At 34.7% G+C, this 16280-nt stretch overlaps 1 protein-coding gene across 2 annotated transcripts; it reads left to right on the top strand.

Annotated features, from left to right (window-relative positions):
- LOC125663685 (protein moonraker-like) lies at nucleotides 1–15425 on the top strand. Of its 2 annotated transcripts, none has more exons than XM_056153060.1 (19): nucleotides 1–480; nucleotides 1981–2307; nucleotides 2485–2646; nucleotides 3130–3335; nucleotides 3494–3718; nucleotides 4044–4212; nucleotides 4565–4600; nucleotides 4890–5089; nucleotides 5521–5672; nucleotides 5811–5957; nucleotides 8367–8403; nucleotides 8650–8696; nucleotides 8809–8899; nucleotides 9089–9172; nucleotides 9519–9689; nucleotides 10862–10946; nucleotides 11197–11284; nucleotides 11694–11951; nucleotides 14179–15425. In XM_056153060.1, exons 1-19 carry the CDS (start codon nucleotides 315–317, stop codon nucleotides 14615–14617), a joined length of 3090 nt encoding a protein of 1029 aa, XP_056009035.1. In that variant the 5' UTR covers nucleotides 1–314; the 3' UTR covers nucleotides 14618–15425. The 2 variants fall into 2 exon arrangements, with proteins under 2 accessions (XP_056009035.1, XP_048751969.2); XM_048896012.2 differs by having other exon boundaries at nucleotides 4565–4615.
- The last annotated feature ends 855 nt before the right edge of the window (nucleotides 15426–16280 follow it).

Genomic DNA, 16280 nt, shown 5'->3' with positions numbered 1-16280 from the left:
TTTCATTTTGTAAACAAGGCCGCCATTCTCACTGGAATTTAAATAGAGTGTTGTTTATAATTGTCAATTACCGTAGAGTTGCAGAGCATATCCCCCTTTTTAAACTTTTGGATGCACGAAATTATTTTTTTCTATGTGCTGCGTTTGCCAGAAATGATATCAACAGAAAGTAACCAAGTCATTGAAAGAATTGTAGCCTACTCGTGAAGCGTGTTCATACTTGCAGAAACAGATTGCAGGATTGAAAAATAGAAGGGGAAAACGAGAGTTTGATAGATATATTATTAATATTTTCGTAAAAAGGCAATATAGAAATGGCATTTCAGAATCAGCTGCAGTTCAACACGAGTGTACCGACATACACGGAAAATTTGGCGTTTCGTCACCACCACCCAAGGGCGCTTATTATAGAAAAGCCCCATGTCCAACAAGCTGCCTCTGCGTTTGTCACGCGACAGAATGTGTCTCATGTCACTCGAGGTAGATATCTTTCAGCGCTAGACATTTTAACTGATTTACAAAATATTTTTGCGAAAAAATTCATATATGTCCAAGATCAAACCTGATTTCGATATCAACAATATCGAATTGATATTGAGTCCATGTCATCGTTGATATTGACATTCACACAACAATATCGTATCAATACCGACAATTTCTATTCTAAACGTGTTTGAAAATTAATAGTGTTAGTATATGCAGCACAATGTCGTTATCATTGATTTCAACATTTTCCCAAAGATATCGTATCAATATTGACATTTTCTTTTTTAAATGTGTTTGAATTAATACTAATAAATAGTCTTAGTTTACACAGCATAATGTAAACTCTATGTTAAGCAAAACAAATGTGACTCGATATCAACACCATATATTGATGATCGACAGGAAGAGAAATCAAACCTATTTTAGGCCTCATACAACCATTACAAAAATGATCATGATCCGATATTGACACGATATCACCGATATTGACAGGAAGAGAATTAGTCCTCATACAACCATTACAAAAACGATCATGATTCGATATTTTCACAATATCGTCAGTAAAGGTATTTGATCATTAGAGTGGTACTTATCAATATCGGTATGATATATCATGTTTGGTTTGTCGATATCATATCTACATTGTGTCTTGGACATAACTAAAAAAATTGACTTTTTAGCAGGAAATTTGTGGACATTGCGAACGATTTATATAATTAGACGTTTTAGTTAATTCAAATATTCTTTTCCATAGAAAGGTCTTGGGTAGAATTATCAGTTCAGATACCATCTTTAAAGTTTTTCACATAGCATCTCCAAGAAACAACTTCAGGTTTTAGTAATCAATAACAACCTCGATTTGTTTCTACATAGATCTACCATTTCCAAACTGGTGTTGTAATTTCAAATGAATATGTGTACATGTACTTACCTGTATGAAGATATAATTATGTGTTAGTGAGTTTTATTTTTGAGTGAATAACTGAATATTGCATACCTTTACTATCAAAACCTTTAGAGTTGAAAACTAATTCATTAATCTGCTGACCATTGGTCAAATTTACTGACTTTACATTGATTGTTTAAAAAGAATTAAAGTTACCTGTGAAAAAAATCCACTCAAATGTCCTAATTTTTTCCGATAACCAATTGTTCTTTCGTTAAAATGTTCACTTAAGTTCCACTAAAATGTCCATTCACACCTTTAGAAATTCCACTGAAGTGTACTGCAGTCATGTTTTACGGTGTGACTGTCATTAATGTTCATGCAGTCTTTTTACATTGTGTTATAAGAGAGGTTTGCATCATACATATAGAATCTATATAATGGATTGAACTAGTGGTCTATACAACCTTAGTCTTCACTGAAAAAGGTACATGCTTCTATCTGATGTATTCAGTAGAAATGAGCAGTATTTGAGATCTTAAAAGACAAGAGCATTTTTAAAAGTTTGTGAATGTGATTTGACTTCAAATTTAACATTATTTTTTTAGAAGTTAATTCGAGTTCCCTGTCAAGTGAAAAAATGGAAATGGCTATGAAATTGGCCCAGCGAGATATCAGGAAACAAAGAGATCAGGAAAGACTGCGAGCTTTAAAACCGAGAAGCAGATCTCCATCACCAAAATCACTCAGAACAAGAGCAATTCCAGGGCAAAAGTTTTGGAGCAAAAATCAAAGAAGTCGCGATCCAAAGAAGGAAAGACGAATTGTAACAGTGAGAGAACATGACAAAAATCGTCAACCAAGGGATTCTCGAACACAGACCCCACCAAGAGCACCAAAGTTTGGGGGCAGAGTGCCTGATCCAAACTTTCCTGGTGAATAATTTCTTTTGTTTATCATTTGAAGATGAATCTGTCCATGCTTTAATATGTTGTTATATTTTACTTCCATGAAAACATTTCTGGTCTGCAAGTTGAATTTTCACAAAAGAATTTTTTTTTTCATTTATACTTCAATAGAAAGTTTTTGTGACATTAATTGTTTTTGGGCAGTTTCTTCTGATTCTCCACCATCGAAAGACACAGACCTGAAAATTTATCCAATACAGAAGTTTGCTCCCAGTGATCAACCTGCCAAAGAGATAGAGAGGCTTCAGCGGGAAATGGAGTCCTATTTACAGCAGATACAAGTCATTGAGCAAAGGGCATTAAAAGGTCTGTTGTGTTATTACATCTACATGTTTGTATCACAGGCACTCGATGTTTAAAATATCTATAAGAAAAAAATGTATGCCTATAAACAAAATATTCACAAGGTATATCACGCTGCCATCTTCGTTTTTTTTTTTTTACCTGCTGCATCGCTTGCAATTTTCAGTGAAAAGTTCGATATAATATGATAATTAGACCCCTATTGTTTAAAAGCAACTCTTGTCAAGGTCTTACCTCTCGCATCGTCTAGATGAACTGGAAATAAAGTCCATTTATCGGCTATAATCAACCATCAAACATTGTCTACTGCTTTTCAAATGCGACAAACTGCTGAGGGATTCTTGATATTATTGATATTTAAAACGTTGAGTGCTTGTGGTTTGTATATCTTATAATTATGAATGAAATTTGATAGATATACTTTTGGTGTTACGCATTATAAGAAAGAGGAGGCTGATTTTGGGATTATATTTTTGACAATTTCAGAACAGTCCATGGATTTCCTTCAACACAAGTCGAGGAAGAAGAAGGGCTATCTTCCAGATGAGGAGGACAGGGAGAGGAAGCAGGTTCGTAGTGAGGAGATGCAGACCCGGGCTGCCCGGCAGCTGTATGTTCTCAGACAACAGGTTCGAGAGGTCCAGAACCAGCTTATCAGAGGCGACGTTGACAAAATGAAACACACTAAAAAGGTTAGATGTCATTTTGTTTTACAAATATGAATTTGAACGGACAAAATTATGCGAAAACCAGAATTTACAAGTTGTAAAAATTTGACATGTATTGAAAGATTACTGAAGTCTAGATCTGATAGATAAAATGAGCATTTTTTGTTTGTTTTATTTTACAGAGTCAAATCATGGCTCGTCTGGCTGCAGCCCATCGAGGAGCCGTGAGAGCTATCCAGTCGTTTGTGAACAGTCTGCCCTTTACAGACTTACAGAGAGGTCTCCCAGCCAGTTACCAGGAGCTGGCCCTCCTTGTCAGACAGATGTCCATGCTGAGTACGCAACTCGCCACTGATGAGAAGTCCAGTGTCCACCAAGACCTTCTCAACATGCTGGACAGAGTGGATGTAAATTTTATGTTATTTTCAAAGTGTGATTAGAAATAATCAGTATTGAGATGTTTTGTATAGTGAAAAATAGTAATATGTCCAACATATGTAATTTCACCAAAATAGAGAGAACAAATAGGACAAGAATTATCAGACAACTGTTCATACAGTAAAACACACTTATAGTGATGAACAATTTTGATTTGTTATAAATGTCATTTGTTATATCCAGTAAATTCATTATAAGTGCATTCACTGTAACTGTGATTTACTGCACACAAAATTTAGAAAGTTGTATATACGTATTGCAGAAAACTGCAGTGCATTCAATTTCCTTTTGCAGGACTTGAACAAGGCATGGTGTTCAGAAATTCAGGCACTCTCCTCAACCAAACCGGAAAATGTTTCTCAACAGAAACCCGCTTCTAGGCCTCCATTTCAAGTTCCAAAACCAGTCAAACAGACGAAGCCAACATTTGTGTCCTATAAAGGCAAAGAGAACAGGGCTAGAGGTATTAACTGGCATATTGTGTATTGTAAAGGCAAAGAGAACAGGGCTAGAGGTATTAACTGGCATATTGTGTATTGTAAAGGCAAAGAGAACAGGGCTAGAGGTATTAACTGGCATATTGTGTATTGTAAAGGCAAAGAGAACAGGGCTAGAGGTATTAACTGGCATATTGTGTATTATAAAGGCAAAGAGAACAGGGCTAGAGGTACATGTATTAACTGGCATATTGTGTATTGTAAAAAAAGATTTTATTCCATGAAAACATGCCAAAAAATGCACAATATTTAAATTTTTTTCATACCTCTTTATATCTTAACATAAAGTACTTCAATTCTTGCCTTTCTGTTTCTTAGGTGTGCTGATTGCAAGGAAGCCGTCCAAAGTCACAGGTAAAGCACATTCAGGTGCGATTGCAGTGCTGAAAATTTTAAGTAGGATGCGTGTAATGCATGCTAGAAATCAACATATGATTGTGATTACTTTTATTGTTAAATCAACAACAAAAAATCTGTTTGTGAATATTAAGCACTGAGGTTATGCCATTACAAATATTGATGCACCAAACTGTTGTGTTGTGGTAGGCATTTTTTTTTTTTGATCTCCACAATAGTTCTCGTCATGTTGTTTATAACGTTATGTTGGATGTTTGTCAAGGAAGGTAGTCCCATCATTTTGTAGGAAGGACCCTGACGCCTGAGAGGAGAGCCACTCTACAAGCTGGTATTGCCGCTCTGATGCAAGGTGATAAACAAAGAAACAGGCTTGATCTGGCGCAAGGAAGTAAACAGATTAGCAGTGATGGAATGGCCTGGGAAATTCCCATCAGCAAACCACAGGCAGCACAGAAAAAGAGTCTGATAATCCCAGGAAAATTACAAGTAAGCTGATCATCAACGTTTGTGCATCATGGGTGTTTCAAATGGATTTGAAGATTTCAGTTATATTTTCACTATGGGGTATTTCTGATTATTTTGTGACTCCAAGCAAATGTATTTTATTCCTTAAGACATAATGCTATACATGAGTTTTCATGTATAATGCATATACTAGTAGGAGCATACAGTGTATTCATGAAAATTTGATGACATATATTTTCAACAGCAGGTCTTGAACTTTTGATTTTTAATGTTCAGCTTCATCTATGTAACCTATATGTATTACTCTGTGATGTAAACGAGGATCAATTAATATTCTTTCTGATTGCCATGTAAATTTACTTACTGTTAGTCAAAACTGAAAGGGAGGGATGCGTAATGTGAGTACCTAGTTATCAGCAGTGTCACGTTACATCTTGTTTGTGTTTGCTCAGGCAAAGCGAGATAAGGCCCAGAAGCCTGTGATTAAATCTGTACCAGAGACGCACTATGCTGACCCCACCGTGGCCTCAAAACTCAAAGTAACCATGCCCTACTACCAAGGCACAGTCTTAGAGAGATCCTTTTCTGCACCTCCCTCACCAAGGTAGGTATTGGAATTTTGTCTGAGTAAGATACTGTATGCTAAATATTGTTCATTTTGTGTATTACATACATTTATGTATTGTAATAGAAAGCATTGTGGTGTTTAATTAACTTGTGTTTTTGATTTGTGAATATTTAGAGGTTACAAAGTCAGTCCTGATTGTCCTCTGTATGGTGCCTGGAAACCAGCAGGTAGAACTCCCACTACAAGGAGAGCGCGGTCTCAAAGTCCACAGTCAGGTCGTCAGAACTTCATGTCACAGTATGTGGAGGACAGCGTCGTACAGTAAGCTTCGATGTTTTGTGAATGTCTGCCATTATACACTGCTTGGTTTTTTGTTCATCTGAAGTGAGGATTACTGATTAAAATTTGTCTGTCTGTAGAATTTTATTTTAAAACCAAAATAAACCCATTCTTTAAGGTTCTTTAGGTTGATTCACTTTGTTTAAATGAAAAACCATGCTCATTTGCAAGGGGAGATAATTAAAGAAATGATAATTATAACACCACCAAAAATGTTCTTCTTTAGAACCATTGGCTCAAAAATTACAAAATATTGTCATAGTTTATAACATACAATATTCGCAACGTTATTCTTGACATTCCTATCGTGTTCTATCGTGCGTATATCCTATCGTATCGTGCATGTATCCTATCGTATCATGCGTGTATCCTATCGTATCGTGTTTTGCGTTTATCAGGTTTTCCGTTTTCTATCGTGTTTTGCGTTTATCAAGTGTATCGTGTTTTGCGTGTATCAGGTTTTCCGTTTATCGTGAAAATCGTTTAACGTGTAGCTTCGGAAACTATCGGGATTGTACATCAAATCTAATGAAAAAGTATGATACCTTTCGAAGCTTTATTCGTTTTGTTAAAGAAGCTATTTTTAGGAATCGAGAAAAGACGGTATATTTGAAGGAGAACATAAAGCTGTCTATTTTAAGGCAGAAGAAGAGCTGTTTGTCTGTCCAGAGAGAGTGAAAATTTAACACAATTTCATTCTAAGTAATATGAAAAGTAGGCATTGGTTTGCCGAGCAAACCGGGGACCGTAAATCTGAAAGCTCCTTCATGTACAATTCATAAACATTTGCTTGTCTAGAAACAATTATTTGTAATTAACACTAACAGAGAAATAGGAAGTTCCGATTTGAAAGGAAAAATCAGTAAATTATGTTGTTTATTACATATATTTGAATAAAGGCTCGTTTTCTTCCGATTTTTTTCCACCTGTGTTCTATTTATATACCCACCATTGAACTTATGCGCTTCTGTGTATCACCCGTGTTTTGACTGCAAACATTCTCAGGGACATTGTAGTTGACACATTTAGAAGATTAAGTTTTAAAAGGGTGCAAGGGTGTTGCATCTCCCGAAAGTCTGCCCAACTGGGCACGACTCGACTGTCATCGTTGTTGTTTTTTTACTTGTACATGTACATGTATAATCGTACGGGTAGATACTGGAAATTAATACCGGGTTGATGATTATTTGTATTTTTTTTACATACTAAACACAATTTTTTTAAGCGTTTCAAAATTGTGAATTTAAAAAAGCCGTGTTTTATTTTTATTTTTTTCATAGTTTATTTATTTTTGTTATTAAGATATCAATTCAAATACATATATGTATGTTCCAATTACTTATGAATATCAACCATCACTCATCGTGTAGAAATATCTAACGTATGCAGATTTGGTGTAATGCAGTGGATTTTTTTAAAGCGGTCATAATGAAAATAATTGTAATTGTTAAATGACCGGTGAACTTAGAGCTTGATGCAAAATAACCCCTCCTCGCTACACGCAAAATATTCCTTGGTTTATTTCACATTCAAGATAATAGACATTAGAATTAGAGAGCTACTAAAGCATGATATCACTACATTATATTACATTTAATTAATTCACTGTATAATTTATATATCAAACATTAGGTGACAATTATAATTTTAGAATCATTGGCTGGGAAAATTTTAATACATGTAGATATCAAATAATGAATTAAATACCGTATACAGTTTAGTTTTCTGATTTTAGCTGTGATGTCGTAAAAATTTAAATAATTTTTTTAATGTACGACCGTGTATTAAAAAAATTATACGTTTTAGGTGTATAATGAATATTGAAATCCTTCAGTATTATTATCAACATAATGTAATTATGTTGTCGGTATAAAAAATTTCGTTCTGTCTAAATTGATTCTAAATTTACAACATTTCTATCAGGTTTTCCGTTTATCGTGTTTTGCGTTTATCATGTCTATCGTGAAGAGCGTTTATCAGGTTTTGCGTTTATCAGGTTTATCGTGTATCCTATCATATCGTGCGTGTATCCTATCCTATCGTGCGTGTATCCTTTCGTATCGTGTGTATATCATGTTCTATTGTTTATCATGTCAAGAATAACATTGCGGGTACTGTACATGTAGTACAGATCCTCATGTTTTTAGAATTAGAAGTTTATGAACAACAAGGCTTCAGTTTGTGATGATAAGAATCCAATTCCTCCAAGCACTCCCCTTGACTAGGTGCATAGTTGCAGTGTCAGAGGAATCTTAGTCTCTGACATTCATTATTCTATATGAGCAAGGCAATATGTGAGAGTAGGTTTGGTCATTTGCCTCATGATTATTTACTTATCAGTAACAAATATACTAAAACAATTTATTTTTACCCCCTTTTTTCTTTTTGCAGAAATTTGTACCATGATGCCTTCTTAAGCCCAAACCAGGTATTAAGAGTCAATTTGAAAATACATGCAACTTGTAAATATGTATGACAATGCATAGAGGTACGATGTACTCGTATGTTAGAGAGATTATATAGGCATATACTTTTATTATGACTAATTTTCTAAATCAATTTGTGCTACAAGAAACAGTATGTTTATTTTGTATGATGCTGTATGTGTTTCAAACATATAATTGGATGACTGTGTTGAAGAACGTGTTTACAATGTATGTACGATTCGTTCCAGTCTATCAATGAGTTACAGAACAGAGGGAGGTCTCCCACAAGACAAAGGTCAGCACGATGAAAGTCATGTGATATCCCAAGAAAATTGTCATCTTTGAAGTCTTTTAAATGAACTGATTTTTGTTTTAATTACTTCAGTTTTATGTTCTTTTGTTTGCAGACGCCAGTTCAGCAGGTCTCCTGAGAGTATGGTTAATGAAGCGGAACTGGCAATCAGAACAAGGCTGAAACCACTGCTCGAAAAGGCAGAGGTTAGAATAAATAAAACAAAGTTTTATACATACTGTGTTGGTACTTTGTTTCCATGCAATATGATAGGACAGTACGATGAATATCTACTATTTATAACATCTTGTAATTCAAAGAAGCATTTGTTAATCTTAAGGAATGCAATTTAAAAGTGTACAAAAAAGTAACCTGACAAAAAATGTTTTTTCTAGAAAATAGCAACAAGGCAGGAACATTTTTCTGCAATGAATGATGTCTCCGCGAGACGGAGGATGGCTAATGAAGCATCTAACAATGTAAGTGGAAAACATTGATATGCAAACTCACTGTTCTATCTCTGATATATGAAAACAAGTGAGATAACTGAAACATAGAAATTTATACACAGAAAAAAAAAATTTGTTTTGTAAAAGTATACTTTCAAAACTTCTGCAAGTTTCCATGTTTTTCAATAACTTGAGTCTGCACTCATACTTTTATGGTAAATTCATGAATACTTTACCTATCTTTGAGATGAATACTGTACCTATCATTGAGATGAATACTGCACTTCTCATTGAGATAAATACTGTACTTCTCATTGAGATGGACGATATTTGAAAAAAAAAGTGCTGGAAAGTAGACATTTTCTTTGAATTTCAGGCAGGGACTCGTGGAGACGTTCTGGCTGAGATTATTTTGGATGACATCATTAGGGACACTGCTGGGGAACTGGAGAATTTGGAGAGATCACAACGAGCAGAGCAGGAGGCCATCAGATTGCAGGATAACCCAACTCTGGAAAACGTGTTTCAGAGACTGGAACAAATGGAGGTGTGTGGTCATGTACAACAATTACTTATGTACATGTTCATCATGCTCATGCTTTCTGAAGAGTTGTACTTTAATATACATGTAGTTTCAAGACTGTTTTTGAAACAGCACATTCTCTGAGAAACTCCACTTATTATAATAATCAGTATATAAAATTAAATTATATAAGAAATGAATTTCATTGGAAACTACTCTAAACATCTTCAATTCCACATGTTTAAATGTTGCATACGAACCCGAATGAGTTATTGAGAGAAATTTATATGAACACATTATGTAAACAAGAAAGTGGAAGTTTAAATGTTGCATACGAACCCGAATGAGTTATTGAGAGAAATTTATATGAACACATTATGTAAACAAGAAAGTGGAAGTTTAAATGTTGCATACGAACCCGAATGAGTTATTGAGAGAAATTTATATGAACACATTATGTAAACAAGAAAGTGGAAGTTTAAATGTTGCATACGAACCCGAATGAGTTATTGAGAGAAATTTATATGAACACATTATGTAAACATGAAAGTGGAAGTTGAACAAAATGACGGAAACTAATGCAGATAAGCAACGGTTATCAAAACATATGCATCCTACACAAGAAATAAAGAAAAGGGATGAGAACATGAAGAATTACAGACATTTAAGATAAGATGTAAATAAATCAAGTGTCAATGGAAGATATACAATTTCATGTTTTTTAACGGATTTCACCGGTAACGTTTATTACGTTGCCCACAGTAAATTACGTTATTTTGTGGGAAAATGAGAAATGTAATAATGGGGTTCCTGTATTAGATATTCAATGTGTGAATGCTACATTGATATGTTTAAGATTGCTTAATAATGATCATGGAAAATTCTTTGATTTCAAGCAGATTGAAATCCAAACTGCCGTTATGCTTTTCACTTTCACGGAAATAAGAACTCTCCATCGCAAGTTCAGTAATATTGCCAATGTAATCTTAATGTTTGAATGTAACCGCAGTTCTACACAGAAATTGTAAAATGTGATACAGTGAGGGAAATCGTACAGAAATGAATACAAATACATGTGAGGTATCTATAGCAAGCAAGAAAGAAAAGATTTATAAGGTGCACAAACTATTTGTGTACACTAAGAATTCACAACAAAAAGAAAAGATATGCTTTAAAAGGTGTTTTCATTTTGACAGCAAGAGCAGTTTGAAATCAGAAGGCGCTGGGCAACACTGGAGTTTGAAGAAGCAGGGTCTAATCTCAGATCAAAGAGACAAACTGGTTAGTAATGGAGTCCCTATACAGAATGCTGGACAGTATAGATGGCGATGTCTAGGAATCCCCTTCTGTTAATACAGGCTGTGACAGAAATTTGAACCTTGCTTATTTGTCTTTGAATAATTTACTTCCTTGAAAATATAAACATATTTTATTGAGAAACTCAATAGGATTGGGCAACAGGCATGGCCTATGTAGGCCCTCTCCCATAATGATTTTCATGCACGTACATGTAATTCATTTTTATTTTCAGTTTCATCTCAATATTCTAAGCCCAATGCACCAGTTGCTATGGAAATTACAAGGAAAAGTGGACCTAGCATAATGGGGCAAAAGAACTTGTATGTTTGGCAATACATTTAGTTTTGAATATAGATTTCTTATTACATGAACATGTAGCATTCCAACAGGCAGTAGAAATTTCCCTGTAAATGAAGCAATATCTTTGTTTAAATGATGGCTATTGTAGATTTTCGGAAACAATCTATCAACATTTTTTATGTATAATTATATCATTTTTTGATGTAATCTTTTGAATTTTCGTATTGATTAATTTCTATGATATTTATTGAAAAAATGGAGGGGGTGGGTGGGTTGGGGTTCTGAGGAATATACAACAGTAGCCATAGCAACATTTTCTAAGTGGAAAAGGAATGATGTGGATCTGAATAAGTGTATTCTAGTATTTTCTTTGATATTGACGTAAAATTAATCATCATTCAAAGTGACGAAACATTTGCATAATCACAGGTATCAGCAAGAGTTCACAGAGGATCAGCCCATTATTTTCACAAAGTTCAGGCCTGAGCCTAAGTTTGTACAGAATCGAGTCGTACAGGAAGACGAACAGACAGATCTTGATAGAGCAGGTGGTCGGCCTGTGGAACTGACTCTGCCGAAAAATGTGGTGGAGAATATCCAAAATTATGTGGAGAAATATGAGAGACATTTAAAGAAAACATCACATCAGATTCAGGGAAAGTTTGATCCTTGGAAATTGGTAGAGGAGTAAGTACATGTTTTTTTTTAAAATCAGAGGGGAAGTATCCACCTTCCTAAACATAGAGGGGAAGTATCTACCTTCCTAAACATAGAGGGGAAGTATCCACCTTCCTAAACATAGAGTGGAAGTACTCACCTTCCTTAACATTGAGGGGAAGTACCTACCTTCCTTAAAGGACACAGCGCATGTTTCTAAACTTTTTCATTTTTTCAGCAAAATTAACTCTTTTTATGCCTAAAACTACTTTAAATGTGTTTTAAATGAAATATTTTGCGTAGTTTTTGAGATTGAAAGCGATGAAATTCAAATCTTGCGATATGCATATTTTCTTTCGCTAGTTTACACGCCATTATGTGTGACGTCATATGCGCCCTCGGGTTTGAAAACATCTATTAGCCATTTCATAAACAGATTAGATTTAATCGACAAAAAAACAATTATCACGTTAACGGCTTGTAAATAATAATGCATTAAGACGTTTTGTGCCGTGCTCGGGTTTACTAGTTGTCGGTAGAAAGGATTTAGACTGAGTATTTTTCAATTTTTCGAAGGAAGGTACGAGAAAAAAGACGTGGATAATTTTTTTGTTGGAGCAAGAACTTTACCTTAAAAAACACGCCCAGTCACCTTTTCAAACATAGTTTGGACAGAGACCCTGATAAACTGCGAGAAAATGGATATATCGAAGCTATAAGCACTGGTAGGCCTATAGCATACATTCTGTTTTGCTCTTCAAATTCAATACACACTCGGATCAACTGACCTTCACCTTGTAACAACATATATCGACGATACAATGTCACTTCTACCAACTGGTAGATTTACAACAACAAAAAATAAAGATACAAAATAATTGAACTTTTAATTATACAAATAATAGAATATTGTATTTCCTAACTTTAAATTGAATTATAAAATCATTTCCTTATTGAACTCGTAGCATCTTGAGTGCGTCAGTAGGCTATAACGCCATGCTCCCACTTCATACTTCCTAAAGACGTGCAGATCACAATTCAAAAATAGTAATAAGATTTCTTTATCAAAATAACAATAATGTGATTACCAATTTAAATTTGAATATTTTTATTGATTTGTGTGTGTGTTGTCTTTTTCTTTCTTTCCGAAATACATGCGTGACAATAGCTTGGCATAGGGCCTAGTTGTCAACAATTTCACGTATTATAATTTGTCTAATCCAAAAATAAATAATGATTGCACTGTTTATTTTAGAAAAACAGCGCCAATTACAGATGTATAAAGGAATAACATCCCCAAACAGTTTGTAGACAGCGACCCATATAAACATTATTTACTCACAATATTGCCGATTTCATACACGCTTTACTCGCTATATTTGGGTATTTACATCGTTATATGTGTGCACTGGTGGCGAACACATATAAAACTCGGACAATTTGTCAACATCGATTTAAATGTTGCCCATGGTAAATAAATTAGGCCCCTAAAAGTAGAGTTTTTAATAATATCTCGCAGTACTTTCGCAATCCGTAGGGCGCATGTGACGTCACTGTACCACGTGACTACCTACCTAATCAACTTGACTTTTTGAAATCGGGGCTTAGATTTAAGTCTGTATTGTGGTTAATTATCGCAAAATTTCGGCGAACGAACTATTAGAATTAATTACTATAAGCATAAAGAAGACAAAATGCATGTAATATTGTATACTTTGAAAACATGAGATGTGTCCTTTAACACAGAGGGGAAGTACCTACCTTCGTTAACATAGAGTGGAAATACCCACCTTTCTTACATAGAGTCGAAATACCTACATGTACTTACACCCTCTTTTACATTAGATGAGGGGGTGGGGGTGGGGGGGCACCTACCTTCTTCAACATCAGTGGGAAGTTCCAACATTTACATGTACCTTCCTTAACATTGAGGGAAAGTATGTACAAATGTACCTTCGAGAGTGCTTACTTTCCATATGAAATAGTGTATTTTATCATACCGGTAGAAGACCAATCTCTAAAGCTTACAAAAAGCGTGAAACGATAACATAAATCGAAAGAGAGATGTGATAGACAGGAAGTCCACACATTTCTGGGAAAATGTCGCCACAAAAAATTATTTAAGGGGGGTGGGGTGTAAGTATTATCCGTACTCATACTTCAGGTTCCTGTGCAAATTACATGTTTTTTTTGGGTTTTTTTTAGAACTGGCTCTTTACAAATGGTATGATTTTGATTGTAATTATTTGATTTTCAGGGTTTCAGATCAAGTTTTAGAAGACTGTTTGAGGGAAGTTTCAGATGAGTTGGAGGACATAAATGAAGCTGTTGTCAATCAAGTCTGCAAATCTGAGTTCATGATCAATAGCACCCTGAACAGTACACCAACGTCACCGGGCTTCACACCAGGGGCGTCCCCTCACCAGAGCCCTGCCCACTTACCAGGGGGGTCCCTTCACCAGAGCCCTGCTCACTTACCAGGGGGGTCCCTTCACCAGAGCCCCGCCCGCTCACCAGGAGGGTACACATCAGTGACTTCTCCGGATGGGGCAGTCAAAATGGTGGTTTTCAGTGAAAAGGATGATGTAGTCTCAGAGTCACAGGAAGAACTGACAATATCAGAGGAAATGACTGAAGACGACGATGAAGATGATTACGAAGATGATTATGAAGAAGATTATGAAGAAGATGATTGATTAATGTCAAACACAGAAGTGTATGCAGATAAACTACATAATGTACTCTTATTTAAATTAGATGTAAAGTTACTCTCCACATTCATGGTTATTACCTCACCCATGTTAACTTCCACAAATTATATTTCTTTGCCACTGTGCCAATTTTAACTAATTAACTAAACTTATTACAATATATATATATGATGGGACCCACAAGAGGGGTTTAAAGTTTTACAAACAACAACATACAAATTGTATATAGGACTCTTTCTATTAATGAATATGCAATGATCATCATGTTAAGTACATGTTTATTCAAGTTTCTATACCATGACCCACAGGATCGGATTTTGGCTACAGTTTAATGGCAACTGCTTGTGTGAGGGATTTTGACCGTGGTCTCCTGTATTCATATTCAACTGAATCACCTGTGATATTCAGTTTTATATGTATGAATATAAAAAATCATGCATATGTAGAGTTCAAATGTACTAGGCTAGGTACATTTAGACAGGTTAACTGCTTATACCTGAAAAGATTTCCCTTGATAGACAAGGACTGGAAAATTGTTCAGTGCATGTTTTGCAGTGTTTTGAATGTTTTTTTTAAATTCAGTTGTCATAAAGTAGATTTTGAGGATAATTGTATTTTTTTTTTAATCTGTGATATATATTTTTGTTTTATGATTTAAACAATTTAAACAAGATAGATATTGTATAGCTTTATGATACTAATTTGTCGTAAAATAAAAAAGTTTGGAGAATTTCATTGTTGAGGAGACTTTCAGTGTATTTTGAATTATAGTTACATAAAGTCTGTGAACATTTTCAGTTTTATTTGTTGTTTTTAGCTCATCATGGCAAGTGTGAGTATCTACATTTATACGGCTATTGGTATTTTGCGGAACGGAACGAAACTGGTTGTGGGGTACCTTAAGGGGGAATCGACTGTAAAAAGTAGAGGGTTGTAAAATGAAATACCGGGCTTTAAAGTTCTAGTTATATACATAATTGTGTATACTCATGTGGGCCTATGAAATGTAGAGGGTTGTAAAATAAAATACTGGGCTTTAAAATTATAGTTTTTATATACAATTGTATCCAATCATATGAGGTTTTTTTCTGTGTTGATATCTGTAATTACTGTATAAACTATGTTTAATTTTTGATATGCATTTATTACTGATATAATATACACATGTTCTGCGCTGGTTCCGTTCCGTGGGGATATTAGTATTTAGCGGAACAGAACGAAACACATCGAAATTGAAGTGTTATTCTACACGTGCAAGTAGTCTCTTGTTTACGTCACATTTTATCATAGAATTTTTCTTATGTTTGGTAATTATTTCATTCCCTGCCTCACTATATCTATGAAATTTGCTCGCAAATTTTTAAAAAAAATCCACGTGTTAGACAAGATTTTGAATACTTGTGTTTCTTTGATATTGTTATGGTTACTTGTAAATTAATGTCACATTGTTTTTCCGTTTCTGTTGGAGCTTTCTTTTTCGTCGGTTTATTAGTTGATCACTCTGAAAGTATGTGGAGTTGTCAATGAAAAAAAAAAACCTGGGGTTAATGTAAAGTTTTCTGCATAATTGATAGTGGCGAGTAAAATCCTCACGAAAACAGGACTGGAAATTTTCGAGGTTACTAATAAGTTGAAATAATTGCAAGCA

This window comes from Ostrea edulis, chromosome 1, assembly GCF_947568905.1.
Source record: "Ostrea edulis chromosome 1, xbOstEdul1.1, whole genome shotgun sequence".
Taxonomy (NCBI): domain Eukaryota; kingdom Metazoa; phylum Mollusca; class Bivalvia; order Ostreida; family Ostreidae; genus Ostrea; species Ostrea edulis.
The sequence above is the reverse complement of the archived record's forward strand: the minus strand, read 5'-3'. Positions and strand labels throughout refer to the sequence as shown.